Here is a 23,158-nt window from a genome sequence, read left to right on the forward strand (position 1 = left end):
GATTACTGTCTTTACAGTTAATAGAGAAAGGCAAATGTGAACGTGGAACAATAGGAGCTTTAATGTGTTTAACAAAAACAGTAACTTTAACACTTCTACATAATTTACTATTAACATAAACTGTAACATTTACTTAAACAAAACCAACAAGTGCAAAAAACACAGTGCTTATGTGTGTAAAGTTTTCTTACATAACCGTATTTGAGAACGATGATGATTTCACTTGTATAGCAGAAGTTTCACAGCCCATTTGCTCATCAGTTATAACAGCACAGTTGGTCTCACAGGAGTGGGGGAATTGGTTTCCTTGCATGTGCTGCATGTTTGCAAACAGTCTGGCAGAGATGAGCCTTCAAACGCAGCTAATTATCCCAGTCGCATAAGCATGGCTCTCTTAAACACAGACGTGGTGCCGTGCTGGTAGAGTGATGGGGGGGGGGAAACACTGATGTTTCAGCTGTCTTGGCTGAAGTAAAAGGGCGTTTGGCGTTTGCACGTTATTTTTTTGTGTTTAGCACTGAGTTACTGTTGCGGAGAGAGAAAGGGAACCAGTGAAGGAAACAGAGGAGACAGATCATCGAGGAGACGGATTGCTGCCGAGGAGACGGGAAATTGTTCTTGGGCTGCCCACGGCAAATGGTATAAAAGATGGTACCTTTGTCAGGGTTTCCCTGGGGTTTGTTTTCAAGTAATATTGGACTTTTCCCAGAAACCATCTCATTAATGTGGAAAAAAAAAAGCCAAGAAGGAGGCCGCTGGAATTGAAAGGCAGTAAACCTGCTATAATTTCTGCTTTTACCATGTATTTCTCAATCCCTGCTGAGGACAAGTGATGGAAACAAGCCTTGGATATTCACACTGTATGCATTAGGAATTTGTTTCTAACAATGTTTACTGCATGTCAGTATTTTATTGTATTTGTCCCCAACAAATGAATACAAGTAAATAAGTGTCTGGGGGTTCTAGAGAATTTTCTAGCTTTTTTCTAGCTTTTTATAGAATTTTCTAGATTTTTTTTTTTTTGTTGAGATCTTTGAAAAGCTTTTATTTTATGACCCCACTGCAGTCCTCTCTATCTCCCTCTCTCCCTCTCTCCATCCACCGCCCCCTCCTTTCTGTTTGTAACTATTTTCACATGCTCTCCTCTCTCAGTGCTTTGATATGGAATCTATGAGGGTGCACTTAAAATCGGCCCAGTAACAAAAAAAGTGGGGGGGGGGGGCATCAGAGTAGCTCTGGAGGCAGAGAAGGGGATGTGGAGCTGCGGGATTTTCATGCGGGATGTCATTGGGTTTCTTCCATCTGTTGGCAGTTATCTTTAGGGAGCCCAGAGCAGCTAGCAGACCCAACTTATGTGAAGTTCCACTTCCACCGGCTTAATGCGCAACACGTGCAAAGTAATTAGAAACAAGTCGCAAAAATGTCCTGTGGTTTTTTTTTCCTCTTTCTTTCTTTCTTTCTTCTCTTGAAGTTCTCAGAAGTTTATTTGTATGGTCACTTTTTCCCACAAATTGTTCATAGAGGAATGAGTGTAGGTATTATTAACACTTAATTGTCTCTTTCTTGACCATTTCCTTTCAAAGCGTATAACCAGTTGTTTTACAGACATTAGAACTTGTTTTAAACATGATGCATGCTTTGATATATATATATATATATGCACATTTTTGCACACTTTGATATTCTAGAAGACTGATCTGACATCAAGCAGTCCTGGTTTCTTGTTTAATGTACCTGAGTACTGGAGGGGCAGAGGGCCTCTTTCCCCCTATAAATCAGTGAACACAACATAAGTGTACGTGAATATATAATTCCTTACATGGCTATGGAATGATGTATTGGTTTAGAATTGAAAGCATTCACAAACCTCCCCAGACTGCAGGGAGGGTTTGGTGTGACTCATTCAGACTAAACTTTGGATTCTGTCTGCTAGGCCACTGCGGTTTAGTTTAGTTGGAGTCTTAGTCTACCGGTGAGGATGACTAACGTGGGCCCCCTCTTCGTCTTCGTCCTCACACCGTTAGCAGCCATCTTGCCATGTCGGTGCCGCCCGTTTTTAGGCGCCCACTACCTGAGTCAGCAGCTTACTCTGAGAATCGGATATCTTTCATCGATGTTGCCCTGTCATCAAGTTTTAATGGCTTCCATTTGTTCGCTCGCCACAGGAAGAGATTTTTTTTCCAGGGGTCCTCATCAGAGAAATAGTCTTCGTTTTTCTTGTTTATAACTGTAAATGAGTCACTTGTGCCGGACAAGCTGGCATGTTAACATCACGTACACCAGTGTAGGGCCCGCGCCTGTCTGCACTGTGGAATAGACAGCGGAGTTGTCGAGTTGATGTTAGAAACAGAGCCGTCTGTGGTTGGTGCGTCAGCCCCTCAGCGCTGGTGTTTAATGAAAACGTGCAGAAATGCACTTTACTTTCATTTGTCAGAGCACTTCTCCATGGAGACATGGAGAGGCTGGGAAGTCATAACACCTACACATCCAAAGGAACAAAGTTTGGGCCTAGAGAAGGCAATTATAAGCTCTGTAAATACTGTTTCATTGTCCTTGCTTGATTCATTTTGCATTTGCTACTGAAATGGTGGTTGTGGAAGTTTTGAACAATTGCCATTTTATCCTATTTAAACATGACTGTTTGTATGTGAAGTGGCTGAACAAATGAGATTGATAATGGGGAAAAAAATGGAAAGGGGGACAGGCTGCAGGGTCAGTTTCCAAGAATGGGAATGCAGGTAACACTGACTGTAGGGTTCTCCATAAGAATGGAATAACACCTTAAAAAAAAACCTCTACCAAACAACATGACTGTCTCAATGTGTGTGGACTCAGCTCAGTATGAGGTGTTACTTTGATGAACCTTGTGATATGGATGGTGAGGTTGCACATGCTATGACAGTCTGGATGGTGTTTGGTTATGCATACATTATCATGATATTATGTATTTTTTAGAACTCATTAAAGAAAGGGTTATCCTCATGCTTTTCTCAAAAATGATTGTCAAAGTAAGTTAGCTATGGAATGCTGACTAGAGGTAGGGAGTGTTTTGTGCGTGAAGGCCAAGCACCGGGTCTGTATCCACAGTGTGGGGCCATGCTGTGCGTCTGCCATGACATTTCTCTGCACCTTAGCGCTGTACAACCTCCAGTCCAGAGTCTGAATGACTCCAGAGCCTTTGGCTGTCGGAAACCTCTGATGAGGGCCGTTGGTTTCACCTCTGAGTACTTTGTTTATGTTGACTTTGGCTGTGTGCGCGTGTTAATGTATGTGTGCATGTGTACATACATTAAAAAAAGGTATTATAGGTATTTTTAGCCTGCCATGCCCAGGAATAAGCGTTGATAGCGGTGTGTACGCTGTACGCAGTATCTTCTTGGCGTGTGTGTATTTTTTGTTAGCGGCTTAGCCTCGGCTGCCCTGCCAGCGTGCCTGGCGCGCGCCGGGGAACACGGGCGATAGCGCTACAGCACCTCTCCCCTCACCACAGCCCACCGAAGCGCGTGCAAATCCAAAACACAGCAGCCGGACCACATGCGAGGAAGCGCTTACATAATTCCGAGTGCCTCTGGTGCACCATCAAAGCAGGGGCTTTCCTCTCTGAGGTCATTTCCTCTGGGCCGGTCTGGAGGCACGCCTGAAATCTGCGTCCTATTGGACGGTCGTGCTCGGGGAGGAGAGGGGACAGTAACCGGTGCGGGGCGCCATGAGAGGGTGCCAGCGTGCGCTCTGAACAGCCTCGCAGCCCCCGCCGTAAAGTGCTGGGATGCCACGAGCGTAGAGGAATTGGTGCTGTGGTGTCATTCTGACCCGTGTGTAGCAGGCCCCCCCTGCCCCGTTTCTCTCACACACATACGCACGCACGCACACACACACACACACCCGCCTCGCCCTGCCCCAGTACTGTAAAACGAGAAGCTCCGTTACAGGTGGCTGTGTGAGGCTTGGCGGCACACTCATTCAAGCCTCTCTGCTACCGCGCGCACACACACACACACACACACACACACTTATGCTGGGGGCCAGCTGATTCTGTTTAGCTTTTTTTTTTCCCCCCTTTTCTTAAGAGCAGCCAATGAGAGCGCCTGCCTCAGTGACACCACCCCCCTGCAGTCACTGTTGAGGTTTCAAAACACCGCCCTGGCGTGCATGTGGGTTTCCTGCCAATAAGTGCTGCGTGCTGGCAAGAGGCCCAAGGGCACTTGTGACTTCTAAGAAAGCAGATTAGACAAACAGGAGGCATTCCTGGGTTTGTTGATTGTGTGATTAACATGGTACGGTGATTGAGATTATCCATTCACTGAAATCCTCGGGTTAATTAGACGGATTTACCCCGAGATTAGAAATCTTTGGTTTGTGGGAAGTTTGTACTCATTGCTGTTTTTGTGTGTTTATGGCTTCTTGAAATCGCCTTTCATCATGGCATTGGAACAGCTTTTATGGTCACTTTTTGAAAAAAATTGTATAAAACATAAATAAGCAAAGTATCCTTCTCTGATCAAACCAGGGCCTTGGAGGATATTTAGAGCAATTTCCATATAGAAACCTTTTAGAAATGCATTTATATATTTCTAAGATACAGTTTTTAATATATCTAGATTTATTAAGATTTAAATTTAGATTTCATTTAGATTTTGCCACATTGACAGGAATTTAATGCTTATTGTTTCTTTTATGATCCACAGTAATAGTGTTATTGTAAGGATATTCTAAATTCAGTGTCCCCAGTGCTGAAACCTGTAATATGAGGGAATGCACCCCAATGCTGTCATCTCACGGCACGTCAGTATCATGTGACAGCTGTTTATTAATAGCCAACGTTTCCTCCGATTCTGTGAACTCGGTCAGAAACGCCCCCCTCCCTCGCCTATCGCCCCTGCACAGCACGAGTCTCCGCGTGGAGCTTTGCCCTTTTGCCATTCTCAGGGAATCGCAGATAAGGCTTAAACAAAGATGAAGAGGAAGTTTTCTCAACCAAAGTGAGTGAGTATCGGCCCCCCGTATCTTCCTTATCGCTGCTGTTGTCGTTGGCAGAGTGGGCCAGCTCTCTTTCTCTCTCTCTCTCTCTCTCTCTCCGTTAGGGCCCCTACCATCCAAAGGGGAGCGGGAATACGCTCTACTATTCTTTGCTAAGCTTTAACTTCAGTGTGCACGCCAGTGCGAGAGCGGCCTCACAAGAGACCTCACCATTTCTCAATGGAGACGTGAACCACGTCCCAGGGGAAGGAGAATGTAAAGGAAGGGAAGGACAAATGCTTGATAAAAAAATTCATTTCAAGGCTGAAGAGATGACTCACAAACTCTAAAGCAGAAGGGTCTCTTACGCCTAGTAAGCACAATTCTTGCGAACTGAGCGCGCTGCTCGTGACCCTAACGCTTTCATTTGCGGACGATATGCAGGTAGGTTGCTCTACCCAAAATCGCAAACCCCCGCACCATTATGTCAGCGACTGACTTCCTTAATTACCATCTGCCCGGCCCTCCCTGACTGTGCCCTCGTGGCCTCCTCACGTTCGGTATTAATCATTTCCTGCAGGCTCTAGCAATGCTCCATCACACACTCCAGCAATGCTCCATCGATTGAACTCCCAGGGTTCAGAGCGACGGAGGCCGCAGCCCCATGCTTCATTCACCGGACCCTGTACTCCTGACCTTGGTCCGTGTCGATGCATAAACAATCCAACGCCAGCCTGCGGCACTCTTAGAAGCCCCGTCTACAAGCCTTTTCCTGTGTCTTTCAGCAGTTGTGGAAAATTGGTGTGTTCCAGTTTGAAATGTCAGTTTCATAGTCGAGTAAACTGTTGGAAGAACGTCTTACTGTAAACAGCGTAGCCTAACATGTGAACGGGTTGTGATTCTTCTCCGATTAAGAATGGTCAAACGTTCTCAGTAGCTGTACGCTCTCTGTGAGCCTCTGTAACAAAATGGACATCTTGTCTGAAAAAGAACAGCATTTATTCATGTCACTTTTCTGTATTTTGTCTTTTATCAGCCCTCAAGGCTGCCAAATTAACCATTTGATTTAGCAGGGGTTTAACTATGTATATCAGACCTCTCTGTTTTTATTTGAAGATTCTTGCTGAAAGTCTTGTTTTATAAAAGGGCTTCACAAACTTTGCAGCTGCTATATTGTACTTGTGCAATTGTATTTTAGAGTGAGTAGGTTTGTGGTAAAGCAAGTAGTGCTGATGGACGTATTGCTCATCAGCACTAGACTGTTGGGACAAGAGTGAAAATCGTCTCACAGCTGCTTTGATGCCACAGTCTGATCAGAGAGGGGCGGGTCCTCTCCTTTTTACCAGAACCCATTCTCACTAGGACCATTAAAAATCAGGGACCGATCCTCAGAGAAAGTTCAGTTTACAAGCAGGTAACTCAAGTTGAATTGGTAAATCTAGGTTTATACGCAGCTGGTCCCAGAGCAAAGGACCGCCTAGGATAGCCTTTCTAATTAGGGTTTCTCCTGCCCCTCAGTAAACCTGTGAAGGGCTGGGGCAGAGGGGCATGTTTGGATCTCTAATGAAACGGAATGCCTGACTCCACCTCCACCCCCCACCCCCACCCCTCCCCTATGTGGGTTCCATGCAGGAGGTTTATGGGGGCAGTCCACCCCTCAGGCCCTTGGCTGTAATTTGTGATTTCCTTCTCCAATTTTTTAGTCGCTCGGTTCCTATTCTCTGTGCTCTGGTGAGAGTAGAGTTCTATAAGTGCTTCAGACGTAGTAATCCTCCTGCTTTAATGTTTGATTCAGGATTGAGTAAGGGTCAAACGTTATACACTGAGAATGCTGTAAAAATGCATAAAAATGCTGTGAAATGCTTTTAATGCTGTAATAAAAATGTTTTGCCTCCCTGACCCACTTTTGGGCTTTCTATTTAACAAATGATGAACTCTAAATTTAGTGCTTCTGGGAAACTCACTGGAAAAAAATTAGTGCTTTTTTTGTCTAATTTGACTCTGGGACAGCTCTGCTGTGTTGTCATTACATGGGGTATGTGTATCACCTTCTCAGGCAGTACAGTGGCGCCGAGCACTGGAGTTCCACATTGACAGTGAAAAACAGTGGGACTTCCTGGGTTTGTCCTTAGGTTCCTGGCTGTAGTTCCCAGTCGGATGGCCCCACGTGGAAGAGAAGCTACTGTGTTTTTCTTCTTTTACGGCTGTCTTCCGTGATTCCTGTTGTTGTGGTTCTGCAGGAAACAGCTGCTGGAAAATACGTTACCGAATAGTGACTTTTCATTGGCTGTTGGCAGTCCCTTCGAACTTCATCATGTGGAGCTCAATACTTGAAGGCAGTTGTAGTGAAAAATTTCTCTCTTGCCAGACATAAAGTCACAGCAACGTACTCACGAGAGCAATTATCATTGTTGGTTAACACCTAATACTACAAGATGTAAGGCATTAAGCTGTTTTATGGTGGTTTGGGCATGTACATGCTGTGTTTCAAAAAAAAAAAAATAGGGTTTTTTCAGACTTGGAAGGCCGATTATCATAGCTAAATTATTATGTATTGTAATCATACAACTGAACAATTAAGGTTAATTAGCTATAAAGAATTATCATTACTGAAACATGGAAAGTACTAAATGTCATACCAGTCATATACCAAAAATAAAACTTGAGAAAACAAGTTCTAACCAAATTATGAGCATTTGACTCAGTTGAGCAATAAACAGTTTTAGCTGGCAATTGATGTGGCCATTGCTATTGCACAGAAGCAGGGGATAGAGCCTCAGAGAAGCATTTAGCTAGTGTGTCTCCCCCCTTGGTTTTCCGCCTTTGTCTTCAGAAAAGCATCACTCCATTTGGATTTAAACGCAGAGAAAAAAAAAAAAACAATGGAAAAGAATGGTGCTCATTGAGGTAAACCTGTGGGAAACTTAAGGCAGTGTCTCCGAACTAAAACAGAACTCATCCCTTTAAGATGAATGCTACTCTTCCCATTGACATTCATGATTCTGTTTCTTTTTCAGAAGACCAGGGTTTTAAGAATGAATTGTCCTCCCCACTGTGACTTTTGAGTCCCTCCCTAGTCTACTAGCCTTCGAAGACCAAAACAGTTGCTGTTTTGTGTTTTAGTGTGCTAAGGCTGGTTTTATTGCTTTAGAATGGGGGGGGGGGTGGTTTTGTAAGAGTGTGTTTGAAACAAGGAGAAGACTATACAAGGACTGCTCTTTACATCTCGTCAGGGTGTGTGTTTCGTTACATGTTAAATTTCAATCTTGACAAACAGCTACAGTTTTTTGGAACTTAGAATTTCTCTCTAGGATATGTTTCATACCCAGAATGCTCTTCTAGGCTTCAAGCCATGTTGTGACATTATAATGCAGATCTGTTAATGATTACCTGTGGGCTCATCAGGAAAAAAGTGATTTGCCTCCTAATTACCTTTCAACATATTGGCTTCGCATTTTCATATTAACATAGTCCTGGGTTTAATTTTCTAATTCTGGCACATTTTAGACCGCTTCTAAGGAACGTGCCACGGATAAACTTATTTACTAAATTTTACTAAATTTGTAGTAACAGTTCTCCATGGACTACTTCCTGTAAAACAGTGGCGAAGGTCGGGTTTTTCTGGAATATTCTACTGGATAGATTATGTTATGTGACGAGACCTGCTGTGCTTCACACTGCATATCTCCAGATGGGCCATATTAAATGTGACAGTGGCCACACTACTCTGTGTGTGTGTGTGTGTGTGTTTGAGTTTGTGTTTGTGTGTGTGTGTGTGTGTGTGCGCTTGTGTGTGCGCTTGTGTGTGTGTGAGCCTGTGTGCCTGTGCGTGTGTGTGTGTGTGCCTGTGTGTGTGTGCCTGTGTGTGTGTGCCTGTGTTGTGTGTGTGCGCGCAAGCGACTGCATCGTCAGGGTTTTCCTGTGGGAGAGCATGAATTTTAATTTCTGTAACAGGAGATGGAGATCCTGCAGAGTCAATATATTGACGCAGCTCTAGGAGGATAGTAGTCTTATGTAATCTAAAAGCTGCAGGCATCTTCAAGACACATGCCTGTATGTTGTTTTTGTTACATGTATAGAGGTACAAAAAAGTCTTTGAGAATCCTCTCTTCTGAGCAAGTATTATTACGTAAAAGTGATGGTATGTAATACTGTCCATTTAACCTCCAGTCCTCCAGAGTTTCTTTATCCTCAGTGAAGGTAAAGGGGACATCTTTAATAGCAGTGATTGAGTAAAGAGTATCAAGAGGGGTGGATTGCATCAATTATATATTGACATGACCGTAATGTTAAATGGACTGAACGAGACCTGAGCGTCAGTTTTATCAGCTGTCTGTGGAGGGGACGGTGAGGGAGAAGGGGGCCGGGCAGTTGGGCTTAGCTGTTTGTTGCTGCAGAAGAGGTGATAAGGGGACGGGGGAGAGGGGAGCGAGATAGCCATTGACCTGCTTTATCCCCCGTGTCGTCCTGTAAGGTTTTGTCCCAGCTGCCCCCACCCCTGCCACCCACAGCTGCTGCATTCCACTCTTTTGTTCTCGGCCGCCCCTGGAATTTTGGAAATGTTTGTGGCCGGAGAAGGGCGTGGAGCGGGGGGGGGGGGGGAGGGGGGGTTGGGGGGAGGTATTGGGTTGAGGGTTGGGGGGCAGGGGAGGTTTTAGAGGAAAGGGAGGGGGTGGGTTGTGGGGGGTGGGGGGTTTGACGGGCCTGCCTGCATACTACGTCATTGCCATCAGATCAGCGATGCTCCAGGGAGGCCATCCATTATTGATAGTCCCACAGGACTCTGCTCATTTCCAGAAACTGAACCTCCCTCTGTGCCAGCAAAAGGGAGGGTTCAGTGAGAAGGGAGCGTAAAGAGGGACTCATTACATTTTGTAATTGTAGAACTTTGCATTTCAGTTCCTGAAATATAGTGATTTCTGACAATAGAAAAATCAAGGCTAAATTTTAAGTCATAGCAATACTCATTAGAGCAGATGCATTGAGTTAGCTGTGGAGTGAGGTAGTTTGCATATCATGTCAAATGCCTTCCCCCACCTCCTGCAGTTTATTAAGCATTTAGTTCAACTGATGGATTACTTTGGGTTTTTCTTGACAGTGTATCGATATTTGATCTTGCTATCATCATTTTTGTTTCAAATTTTCATTCTTTGGACGAAAATTGACTTGTCTTGGAAAATTACTCTCAGTGTTTGACAAGCATTTATCACTTAGTATTGTTATGTTGTCTGCTTGGTGTTCGTCATCAGATCCTGGGCTGGATCTCTGGCTAGGAAAGAATGATGGTTTAGGTAGGAGTAGCCTAGGGAACTGAGTGTGAATGCAGTGTCATTATAAATTCTAAAGAAGTGCTATGCTAAATAGTATTTTATTGAGTTTTAAGTGCTTCTGCTGGTCCATTGTGGTTTTAGGGTGGTCACTCAGGATGTGGTGGTCATGTGACCATGCCTCATGGTCTCCCTGGCTCCTTGTCTCCAGTTGCATTTTTTGTTTTTTTCCTGCTTTGTTTGGTTGCTCAGTTATGTTCCTATTCACTTAAATGTCACTACTGGTGACTCTTGTGTTACAGATAGGCTTGCTTGATGTACTCAGCCGTGATGTTTATGTGACTGCAGGTCACCCAGCTCCTCATTCTTGTGTAACCGGATTTACATGTAAATATACCTTGTGTTAATGTGCCCTTGAGACATGTGCATGCGTATGTGACAGTCCTTCACAAAATGACAATATGACGAATATATTGAACGTGACACATAACTGGAATCTCATCTCCTGCTGTCATGACAGGAAACAAACCTATGTCTGCTTCCTTTGTCACTTTCTCGCATGCTGTCAGTCTTGCGCAACGTCTTTCGCTTTGCACGCAAGCTAATCCGCCCTTTGTTTTCACGTTGACCGATGTATTGATCAGCTCAAGAGCTGATTGGCTGGGCGCCTGTGTGTGTGTGTGTGTGTGTTTGAATGAGGTAAGGGCAGAACCTGCCCTGTGAAGGTCTCACTACAGACGTGACTGTCAGCACCCTAAGGAGAATCCCTTACAAGACATAACCTGCTAAAAGAGTGATTCCTGATGCCGCCATTGTTTCAGAAGAGATTAACGATTCCCTGTCTGGCAGTGCTTACCAGGTTGTGTTGATTGTTGCTATAGAAGGGTCAAGGCCCTGTGTTTACGTTCAGTTCTGGATGCGTGCCAGTAGCCTCACTCATACCACCATATGGTGCATTGCAGAAATTTTCCAAAGCAATTTTGGAAAAAAACCAATGTCTTTGTATTGTAATGTAAACCTGTTATATTTCTTGGCAAATGACCAGATGTGATCATGGATTGTACTCTTTCTCCTAGCTCCACGTAGTGTAAAATACAACGCTGTGCCGCACTGTTTCAGACCTGAAGGGCTTGGCTTACGTTGTGCCTAAGCTCTTAATTACTTCAGTGAGTTCATTAGCTGTTTGATTCGATGACCCTCCAGTGAACCCGTGCCCCCTCTGTGGAGTGGCTACGATGACCTGTTTTATAAAACCGTGGTCTGACTGGCGTTTTCCTCTCCCTCTCTCTCTTTGCCCCCCAGGTGTTCCGCTTCTTCTGCGATACCTGCTCCGTGCCCATCTGCCGGGAGTGCAGCATGGGGCGGCACATGGGCCACAGCTTCAGCTACCTCCAGGACGCCGTGCAGGACTCCCGCGCCGTCACCATTCAGCTGCTGGCCGACGCTCAGCAAGGCAGGCAGGCCGTGCAGGTGAGGCCAAGCTCTAGCTCTCGCTCTCTCTCTCTCTCTCTCTCTCTCTCTCTCTCTCTCTCTCTCTCTCTCTCTCTCTCTCTCTCTCTCTCTCTCTCTCTCTCTCTCTCTCTCATTGTTTCTCTCTCTCTCATTGTTTCTCTCTCTGTTTCTGCTGTCGCCGCGTATGTTGCCAGCCACGGCTTTGTTTTCAGGTCATGCATTGGAAAAGCAATTGGTTGCCACCCAGGCTCAGCCAGCTATGGCTTCAGGCTTAGCCAGCCTGGCTCCGGTTTTACAGCAGGGGAAAGAAGGGTTTTAGTGGGTCTTAGTGCAGCGAGCATCGGGATCAGATGCCTGAGGGGGGCTTTTATTTTAGCTAACCTCTCAGCTAACCTTGTCATTCATACATCTGACAGTTCTGCTCTTGCAGGGCCAGGCTCTGCTCCAGCCCTTACTCTGCGGATGAACAAAAAATCTGGTTATCTTCACAAGGCAGGATTTTAATATCTTCATCACAAGAGTGACAGAAGGCATTTCATATTGCTGTAAAGCATATAGTACATCAAGCCAATATCGCCTGATATTGGGGCTGTGAATGTACTATGGTGTGTTGGATGAGACCGGAGATAACCGGGCTTGTCTTGCTAATATTCTGCATGTACAATCCTGAAAACTTTTCAGGGGGCTGACTGACGGAGTGCAATATATCGGACACTCCTGAATCAATCAGAAATGTGAGGCGCGTCTGGGTTACCAGTGTCTATTAGGGCTAGCGGGGTACACTTTTAACCTCTGCACCAGGAAGTAAACACACACAGAACACACAACTGCACTGAACTTAGGCATTCACCTCACCCAGCACTTCCTTTCACGTGGTTGTTGTTTTTTGGAAAAGACAAACAGATGGACTAGTCGTAAGGTAGAGTACTTGTGGATATTACTCGGACAAGCCTGTGTTCTACAACATAACACAAAATGTAACTGGGCCGGAACTTTGCTATGCATAAATAGTGGTTAAAAAAAAAACATTAACTAACAATAAAAATCAGAGAAGTGTGTCCATCCTGAATGATACTAAAGCCAATATGTTCCCAGGAAGGGGCAGTACAATAAGTTTCCACTAATCAGGGGCTGTTGTCTTAAAGTACTAGTCTCTCACCATTGTACCAGTTCATTGATACACCTGGTAAACAAGGTAGACAGACTCAAGAATTCTTCCTTTTGTTTTCTATATATATTTTTTTCAGCAGATTTTCTGTTTCTCTCCCATTTTCTCAAATTCTGAGATATCATGGCCATGAATGAATATTTGAATATTGAATGAATATTTCTTTCATAACTGTAGCAAGGGTGTCGTGTGACTGTAGAACCTTGGTCTTTTTGTGACACATTTGCTGAAACATAGTTGGCCCTGCTCACAGCTGCGAATCGCCCTGCTCTCTGGAATTGGGGTGAGGAAACGAAATGCGTTTTAGGAGGGGTGTGTCTGAAAGTCACTGATGGCTTCACGAGCATCGAGGGGACAAAAACCCTTGTCCACAGGAAAGTGTATTGTAGTGGAGCACCTATGTAGTGAAAGAGGATATCAGGATATCAGGGCTTGGGGAATTGAACAGCTTGTGTTGGCGTAATATCTGGGAAGAATGCAGGATATAGTCTTCTCATTTAAAACCATAAACCTGTAAGAACCAGGATAGTGATGTTATAGTGGCTATTCAGTGTGCATCCTTCCTCTGCTGTTTAACTTTTTAAAATATTTGTTTTGATATTTTATTGGAGTAATAGAGGGTATGCATGGCATTATAGTGAGAGATAATGGTCATAATTTCAGTGCTCAGTGATCTCATGTGTGGATAACGTGATAAAGCTATAATGTGCACCATCTTGGGGGCTGCTTGCGTTTAATTTTTTTCTGAGTGGATAAGCTTTAAATGCTTGCTTCTCACTACATGATGGCTTTGTTAAATTACATAGACTTTTTGTTACTGCTTGCGAATAAACAATTGAATAAGTGGGGGGAGGTGTGTGTGTGTTTGTGGCCTAAAAAAGTGGATTTTGAATGCGGTTGTGTGCAAATGAGGCGAGTTGTAATGGCAGCAGTTGGAACCCACCCCCGCCCCCCCTTGCGAAAGGGGCGGACCCCCCACCGGGCTCCCTGACAGTTCGCCCCCCAGGGGGCTGATGGATGGAGTGCAACACAGAGGAAATGTTTCTGTCATCTGTCCACTTCAAAGGAACGGACGAGGCAGGCAGGGCCACTGGAAAAGTGGCCATTTGTCCTGGCGAAATAAGCGCCACTAAGGACAGGCATCACACAGCCTGCAGGCAGAGGGATAAGGGGGGTACCCAGCTGTGGGGCGGGGGGACAGGCAGGGGGGGGGGGGGAGGCACATTTCAAATGAATGGAATTTCAAGTAATTGAATATCTACCCCCGTCACACCCCCATTTCTTGGCTTGTTAAGGGCATTTAAAAAAGGGGAGTAAAAGATATCTCTTCTCCTCATGACATTCAAGTTTGAGAAGAGAGAGGTGTGGGTTTTCATAAGTTCGTGGAGATCATGCAAAGATGAAAGATGGCTGTCAGGCCAGAGCAGACCACATCCACGACAGAGCTACAGTCATGTCAGACCTTGTCATATGTATTCCTGCAGCCACATGCAAACTGGAGCTTACACATTACATTACATTACGTAACATTCATTTAGCATCTTATCCACACTGACTTCCAGCACAAAAAATAGAAATGTGGTACTAGATTGTTTGGTGAATGTGGAGGATTTTTTTTACCATTTTAAATTTCCGTTAAGTGCCCCCTACTCCAGATTATCCATCACCGGTTTTACTTTAATTATTCCCGTCTTTGTTTGTTTGAGCAGCTTCAGAGATTGTTAGCGATGTTGGCCAGAGTACCAGCCTAACCCAGGCCTGCTGGCTGAAGGCCCAGTGCTGGCTGATGAGAAAGAAGTAATCCAGTTATTCCACCCGGCTGAACAGATAACTTGACCCACAGCCAGAACTTTGTTTCCGAAAGAGGAGAAGAGCCTGGGGTTTATGGGTCTGCAAACACATGCTAGAGTTGAACAACACCAAATGTTTAACAGTAAAGCCACTGAAAGGCTCCGTGGCTGCAAAGGTCTCAGTGTGTCAATAAATCTCCTTTGCTGGATTTCACTGGCATCGGTGTTTGTTTGTTCCTCTCTCTCCCACAATCTAACCTTTGACATTGGATCGGCTAAGCCTATCGAAAGAGATGTGTCCTTGGAAGTCTGCCACCTAACTTCAAAAGCCTTTCATCTTCTGCGATTGGAGCGGTTGTATGTTTACAAAAGCCTTGCTCCTTGTATGATTGGAATGGTTGTGTGTATACATTTGCTTTCCACACCAGACAGCATTAAGTGCTTAGCCATTGAGAGTGTTTTTTTCTGAACCTTGTTGTACTCCCTAGCCAGAGAGCATATGAACCGATTAAATACCCCTATGCCCAGATGCAGGAATTCCGCTTGTAGCTCTCTTCCAGCTGTGAAGCCCACCTGAAACATGAACAGGTTTTGCGGTCCTTTGTCCTCTCGCTTGATGCCTGCTTTCAGCTTAAACATTTAGATCCAGTCTCCTCAGCGTAGCCCCTCCCCAGCCTGTAAACAAATGGTGCTCACTTCCTGGTCAGTAAATTTGCGCCCAGAGCTTGGGACATTATCTCATCTGACCCCTGACCCTCAGCCGCAGGCCTTGCTCCGAACCACCTCATTGGTTGATTGGTCCACTTCTGTTCTTTTGTCTCCAGTACCCATCTGCTGTTCTTTTTAAGCTAAAGCTACCAAAGTTAAGAAAGGGCTTTGTTTGGTTGTTTCATTTACTGTGATAGTGTTGTATGTTGCCTTCATTCATTGCTGGTGTTTTTAAGATGAAACATTTCTAACTCAATTACAATTTTGTAGTCTATAAGCCTGATGCATGTAAGCTTACAATGTTAACAATTTTTATTGAATAAGAAAGGACTTTTGGATCATTTATGTCCATTGCTCCCATAACAAAAGGGTTGAGAGGGATGGTAAAATGACCAGGTTTCCATAATTGGTCATTTATGGTTATTAAATGTCATGAGTTGGAATCTTCCATTTTGCTTGGCAACACATTGAAAGGTTTTGTGTCACGCTACATCAGCCGGGTCAACTGTTACCTGATAGTACTGTTGATAATGCTTCATAATACTTGATAGGGCCATTTACATCAAATCACCTAGTTTGTAATGAGAGAGACAGGCTTTTTAATTGAATAATTATAGTACATTTACAGATTGAATTAAAAATGTAAAATTGGTGGAAGTACCACTGTTCCAACCCCATTCTTGGGTGTGTGTGTGTGTGTGTTTTTTTTTTTTTATGATCTGGGCGAAGTCACAGGGAAGAGATAATGGTCTCTGCTTGGCCGCACCAGGCAGCAGTGCCTTGTATTGCACGTTGGACATGTCTCTCATCACCAGCCTGTTGCGAATGGCGGTTAGGGAAGAGAAAAGATCTGATGCGGCCCTTTGTTTGCCTGTGGGCGTGTTTATGCAGAGGTTGGGTGTCACGACCCCGTGACCTCTGGATTTGGGCAGCTTTGGCCATGCAGGGAGGCATCACAAAGGGGGCCTTCGTCCTTGTGCGGTCTCATTCACCGCCTGACCCTTGAGGTCCAGGGTAAGGACAGCTGACCCCTGGTGTCAGAGGAGGAAAAAAGGAAGTATGTCAGCAGATGATTTTGAACTGGAACAGAAATGCAACCAGCTAAGCTTTGAAATACAAGGTGGATTTTTTCCATGGGGCAAGGAAGAATCGTATAACCAGTAAATAACATGTCTTTATTGAACTAAAAATTACGTTACTGGAGGCCACACACTTAAGCAGAGTAGCAGTTGATGACATTTTTTTATGTTAGTGAGGACACTGTAACAAAAGTGTCTCATCAAAAGTAATTTGAAGAGAAACTTGAATTACTGGCATTTAGCAGACGCTCTTATCCAGGGCGACTTACACAGGTTACAATGCAATTTTGCTGCGTGTTAACCCCTTGCTGTTATTTTATTGTTGGGCAGACTTGCTTATTATTGACAGACATGAAGACATTTAATCTGTGTTGCTTTGCTCCTATTCCCATTTGAAGACAAGCTGCTCCATGTCATTTTAAAAAAAGCTAATTAGCCTTAACATTTTCTCCTCATTTTATTTCCCAGCTGAGCATGGAGAAAGTCCAGGCCATCGCTGAGCAGGTGGAGATCAAGGCCCAGGTGGTGCAGACCGAGGTGAAGGCCGTCGCCCTGAGGCACAAGAAGGCCCTGGAGGAGCGTGAGTGTGAGCTGCTGTGGAAGGTGAGGGGTTAATGGAGACCGCCCGAGCAGAGTAAAACGTGCGAAGTCTCAGAGAGTCTGAGAGCTGTACTCTGTGCAAAGTGCTAAGCATTACTCAAACTACCTGTTAACCAACCTGCTAACCAAAATGCAGCTCGGTGGTTCGTTGCTGCAGTTTGATACATTGTGTGCCCACACCAGAATTGTGCAGTGCAAGCGATTCCCTGGTGGGTCTGTTGGGTTTGGTCAATATGTATTGAATATATTTCTGCTGTAGTAGTGTTAAAACCAGCAGTGTACTGTGACAAAAATCTAGCCAAACGAAGTGGTCAGGTGGCAGGGAGAGAGTTGTATGGCATTAAGTGGGAGCAGGTGGGAGTCACCGTTGCCGATAAGGGAATGTGAAAGTTGCTCCTTTGTATGGAAGGCAGGGCATGCTGATCTTTAGCTGAACAGTGAGCAGGAAAGACAACTATATCCCCCAAGCACCTCCCCAAATGCATACACACCCACATTCAAGCAGGACCTAGAGAAATCTCATTACAGGCCTGGTTAATACATTGCATACCTCAATATAAACTGCAACAGAGAGTCCTCAGGTCTAAAGTTACACTGTGAGATAGGGGCTCCCGGGGAAGAGAGGGGGGTCTTTATTCAATTTCGCAGGGAAAGGAATTCTTTGAAAGGCTCCTCTGAACGGGATTCTTTTGAGTCTGCTTTTACGCATGGAGAACTCCAGAAAAGGGACCGCAAGCACTAATGTCCAACAATCAATCTGTTTTGTTTTCACATGTGGTAAGATCAGAAAAGTGAGCCTCCTGCTACTATTCCTTGAAAATAAACAGGTTTTTCACTGGCAGAAAATGAATATAATCCCTTGGGGGCTCGAAATGTAAAGCCCGACACTATAGGTAGTCTCAGTGCGTGAAACATAATATATTAGATATATCAATTTACTTGGACTCAGCTCTTGTTAAGACTTAAGTTGCATTTGAATGTAGTATTATAAAGCAGAGAAGGGTTTGCACAATGCCATCATTCTTGTGGTGAGAACAATCGGTTACAATCCCAGTCTAAAGGTCCCTTTGACTCTCAAAAGCAATCATTTTGAGTCTTTTTCTCTTCTGGTTTTGGGCGCTTCAAAGGGTGTATTTGTCGCTGTTAAATCTCCAGCCGGCTCTAAAATTACAAGGCGGTTCCTCTCCCGTTACATAAATCCGTCCACAGATGTCTGGAGACCACTGTAAGCGGGTCACTTCGGCAAATATTTATTCAAATAAAATGGCCGCGACAATCTATGCATCAGCCCGGCTAATGCCATTAATGCCGCCTCCAGGCGACCGGCCTGCAAAGCCGAGCCTGTTAACGCAAACATCCAGCCATGTATATTTCATTTGAAAGAAATAATTCATCAGGAAGCTCTGTGCAGCGGGTAGCCGCAGAAGTGCAGTCGGCGGGGAGCAGATTCCCTTTTTGAAGCCTGCTGGGGACCATTGCAGCCAATTGCGGCCCAGTTAATTCTCATAACACCCGGTCACCATCCGTTTCCAAATTGGCTGTGAAGAGTGTTTCGTGGGGGGGGGGGGGGGGGGTGGGAGATCAGCTGCTTAATCGGACAATCAAAGAACATTGCCTTAATGGCTTTAAATGTCAAGTGCCGGCCTGTTTGTTGTGCGTTTAATAGGATGTGCAACAGATAGCCCTTAAAGGGAACTTTTTTTTTACCATCTACCGCTGGTGTGAAATGGCAGCAGTTTAAAAAAAGGCCGTCTGGTACTTCATAAGTAGCAGCTGCCTGGATCTGCAGAGCAACTGTGTACCCAGCGGGGGAGAGAGCTGGGGTCATGTAGGACTTTCACTCGGTCAGGCCAGGAGTAAAACAGCTTCCGACATAAATGCAGAAATACCTGCATATTACATTACGTTATTGGCATTTAGCAGATGCTCTTATCCAGAGCAACTTGCATAGGTTACAATTTGTACATGTTATCCATTTATACAGCTGGGTATTTAGCGCCCCAGTGGGAAGTCGAACCAGCAACCTTTTGGTTATGTGCCCTGCTCCTTACCACTATGCTAGACTGCCACCCCAGAGCAAAGCAAACAATCAAATAAGTAACTGACTTATGAGGAACTTTTGACATGATGGATACAGTGAAACATGAGTGCTGACTGGTTGCTTTTCTCTGCCTCTTGTTTTCTGTCTTTCTCTCTCTTTCTTTCTTTCTTCTCTGTCCCTATCTCTCTGTCCCACAGGTAGAGAAGATCCGGCAGGTGAAGGCCAACTCTCTCTACCTGCAGGTGGAGAAGCTCCACCAGAACCTGAGCAAGCTGGACAGCACCATTGCGGCGGTGCAGCAGGTGCTGGAGGAGGGCCGCAACATGGACATCCTGCTGGCCCGAGAGCGCATGCTCACCCAGATCCAGGAGCTGAAGGCCCTGCGGGGAGTCCTGCAGCCGCAGGAGGACGACCGCATCATGTTCACCCCGCCGGACCAGGCGCTCTTCATCGCCATCAAGTCCATGGGCCTCATCAGCAGCGGCGCCTTCGCCCCCGTCACCAAGGCCGCCGGAGAGGGCCTGAAGGGGGCGCTGAAGGGCAAGGTGGCCTCCTTCACCGTGGCGGGCTACGACCACGATGGTGAGCCCCGGCTGTCCGGCGGCGACGGCGTCACGGCGGTGGTGATGGCTGCCGACGGCAACCTGTCGGCAGCCGACGTGCTGGACCACCAGAATGGCACGTACACCGTCAGCTACCTGCCCAAGATGGAGGGGGAGCACCTCATCTCGGTGTTCATCTGCAACCAGCACATCGAGGGAAGCCCCTTCAAGGTGCTCGTCAAGTCCGGCCGCAGCTACGGGGGCGTCGGCATGCCCATGGCGTCTTTCGGAGGGGAGGGGGAAGGGGACGGGCAGCTGTGCCGGCCCTGGGGCATATGTGTAGACAAGGAGGGCTACGTAGTGGTGGCCGACCGGAGCAACAACCGTGTGCAGATCTTCAAGCCCTGTGGGGCCTTCCACCACAAGTTCGGCACCCTGGGCTCCCGTTCCGGGCAGTTTGACCGGCCGGCCGGCGTGGCCTGCGACAGCCAGAGGAGAATCATTGTGGCTGACAAGGACAATCACCGCATCCAGATCTTTACCTTCGAGGGCCAGTTCCTGCTGAAGTTCGGGGAGAAGGGAAGCAAGAATGGCCAGTTCAACTACCCCTGGGACGTCGCTGTCAACTCGGAGGGCAAGATCCTGGTCTCAGACACCCGCAATCACCGCATCCAGCTCTTCGGGCCGGACGGGGTGTTCCTGAACAAGTACGGCTTCGAGGGCGCCCTCTGGAAGCATTTCGACTCGCCCAGGGGCGTGGCCTTCAACCACGAGGGGCACCTGGTGGTGACGGACTTCAACAATCACCGACTGCTGGTCATCCGGCCCGACTGCCAGTCGGCCCGCTTCCTGGGGTCGGAGGGCACGGGGAACGGGCAGTTCCTCCGCCCGCAGGGTGTCGCCGTCGACCAGGAGAACCGCATCATCGTGGCCGACTCCCGCAACCACCGGGTCCAGGTGTTCGAGCCCAACGGCAACTTCTTATGCAAGTTTGGCACTCAGGGTAACGGCTTCGGGCAGATGGATCGCCCATCGGGCATAGCCGTTACACCTGACGGTGTGATCGTCGTCGTTGACTTTGGAAACAACCGAATCCTCAAGTTCTGAGCAAGGCTCTCTCAGATTGCAATGAAAATGGAGATGACAATAAACCAACACAAGAAGAAGAGTAAATTTAAGGTACACATTAAGAGCAGTCTATGTGGCTGAGGGTAAATGGTGATCACCTACTATCCAGGAAAAATTTTTTTGGATATCCTATAGCAAATTTGTTTGGTATTTGCTATAGGCACAACTAGAGGTTCAATAATGTCATTTTAAACAATAGACATACACTCAGCATTAGAAAACCATCTGGTCACTGAAGGTCTTCACCTGTCCCACTTTGAAACAAGGCTGGCCTTAATATGTGTCTTAAGATCTCCTTTACTGATCGTCTCAGGGAATTTCTCGCATTCTTGAAATATTGTACACTTTGCATCATACCTACCTCACCTAGCTCATATATGAATGTAATGTGTTTGTTGTGCAGAGATTTAGTCCGTGACGTTTTACAAAGAAGACAAAATGTCTACCTCAATGCTTTTTTTCTATTTTAAAGAGTGAGAGAAAAAAAGGAAAAAGAAACGATTTTTGGTTTATATTTGCACAGATTTACAGTTAAATTCTTACTGTGCGCATTAAGCAATTGAAAACCCTGAATGTAGCTCAGACAATGGTCAGATTATACTACGGCTACATTTTAAGGATGAAAAGTGTGGAGACCTTCTATGAATCTACTGTTCTGTTTTTTAGCGGCGTTCCATTTTTTTTTTTATTGAAGTTCTTACGGCATTAACCTTCATCTCTTCATATCTCTGCATGACAAAAATCAACCTTGCAAGATATACTTTAGTCTGTTGCTATGGCGTGTTAGAAGAGGAAAGTGGCCACTTATATAATGCCAAACTGATAGACTTAAGTTGCAGCTCTGTCCATAACATGATTGACTTTATCAAGGGCAAAATTATTCGAGAAACAATGATCTGCTTTTTGTTTTATATCTTAGAGGATTCATTGGATTAGATGTTGGATTCCTTGATCACTATGAAGTCCGTAATCCTACAGTGAACACTTCAGAATACTGAGTACCTAAATGCTTCTGTTACCCCACACATTCAGTATTTTGATAACGGCCAACACTTTTTTTAAACGATAAATGAGGATTAGCTTTAGCAATTTAAGCCTTTGTTTGAAGACAAAACTATAGCATAGACATAGTTTTAGTGCATTATTTATAAGAGAAAGTTAAAGTCACTGAAAGGCTGTCTTTTCCTTCAAACCATGACCTTTCGAAGAATTGTTTTTTTTTCCAAAAACCAACAATGAGGACTTCCGTGTCCTCATAAATACACATTTCCCTGCTTCATTTCATCCCATTAACAGATGAAGTAGATTGAACATGTCTCACCTACAGCACAGGGGAGATGTGCTAACATGTGGTCCTTAGGACATGGCTGCTAAGTGAAAGTCCAAATGGTTTGAGTGGCTGGTGGATTCAGGTGTTCAGTAAGTGGGCTCTCCATTTAGCTCTGGAGATTCGGATTAAATCCAAACCTTGGGGGACTGCTGCTGAGTCAGTTTATATTTATTGATGTCCTTTTGATGTCTGGGGAGATTTATATATATATGTATGGGAAGAGGTGTTTTCAGACCAGCCCTCTAAAAATTGAGGTCTCATTCCAGCTAGAGGAAGGAACCAAAGTATGAATTTCTGCACAGTGGCCTGCTTTAGGTTGGCACCTACACATTTTTACCCTTTACTTAAATTTTTAAACATTTCGAATGCTCCAATGCCCCCCCCCCCCCCCCAACATACACACACATACACACACACAAACCCACACTTTGATAGAGCATCATAGTGTGGTCTTTTGAAGAAAGCCATTTTGGGATAGGCTATGCAGACTTGCTTGCAATAGAGTGACAAAACACAGGAGTGGAGTAGTTCTGTTGCTTAAGTAGTATTTTCAGTGTCAGTGTCTGGCATTCATCTGATTTGCGCTTATCATTTTAGTCACAAATATAATTTTCCATATAACCTCTAGAGTGGTCACCTCTTTACTTTTAAGGTAAAACCCCAACAAATCACATTATGTCAGTGTACGTTCTTTAAACCTCGAGATTTCCACTTAAATTTTTGCACTTCTAGAATGTGAATCTGTTTCAGCATTATCCTTTGGAAAAAAATACTTTATATCTGCTCTTTGGCTGTTTTTTGTTGTAGAAAACAAAGCCATAGAAGGTACTGAATGATTAAAATTTCATTACCTGTTTCCGCAACAAATTGCTGGAGGCGACACAGGCTGTATGGAATGTATTAGTGACTTGCTGACAGATGCTTTCTCGGAGAGGAAGAAAGTACTTTTTTTTCAGATCCTATTGGTTTAAATCGCAGTATATCTCAAGTTTCATAGTCAGCCAGCCCTCTAAGGGTGATCTACTTGGATCACTGTGCTCGCTATATCCGGCCAAACATTCCTTGGGGTTAATTTTCAAATGCTGTCTCCAGAGAAT

At 45.2% G+C, this 23,158-nt stretch overlaps 1 protein-coding gene across 1 annotated transcript in view; it reads left to right on the plus strand.

Moving 5' to 3' along the window:
* Window positions 1-20,710, plus strand: part of LOC118769155 (E3 ubiquitin-protein ligase TRIM71-like) — a 33,239-nt gene extending 12,529 nt beyond the window's left edge. The window contains exons 2-4 of the mRNA XM_036516179.1: window positions 11,526-11,693; window positions 16,889-17,023; window positions 19,259-20,710. Of these exons, the coding sequence (XP_036372072.1) occupies window positions 11,526-11,693; window positions 16,889-17,023; window positions 19,259-20,710 (1,755 nt within the window). The remainder of the gene's footprint in view (window positions 1-11,525; window positions 11,694-16,888; window positions 17,024-19,258) is intronic.
* The last annotated feature ends 2,448 nt before the right edge of the window (window positions 20,711-23,158 follow it).

The sequence above is a fragment of the Megalops cyprinoides genome, chromosome 21 (genome assembly GCF_013368585.1).
Source record: "Megalops cyprinoides isolate fMegCyp1 chromosome 21, fMegCyp1.pri, whole genome shotgun sequence".
Lineage (NCBI taxonomy): Eukaryota > Metazoa > Chordata > Actinopteri > Elopiformes > Megalopidae > Megalops > Megalops cyprinoides.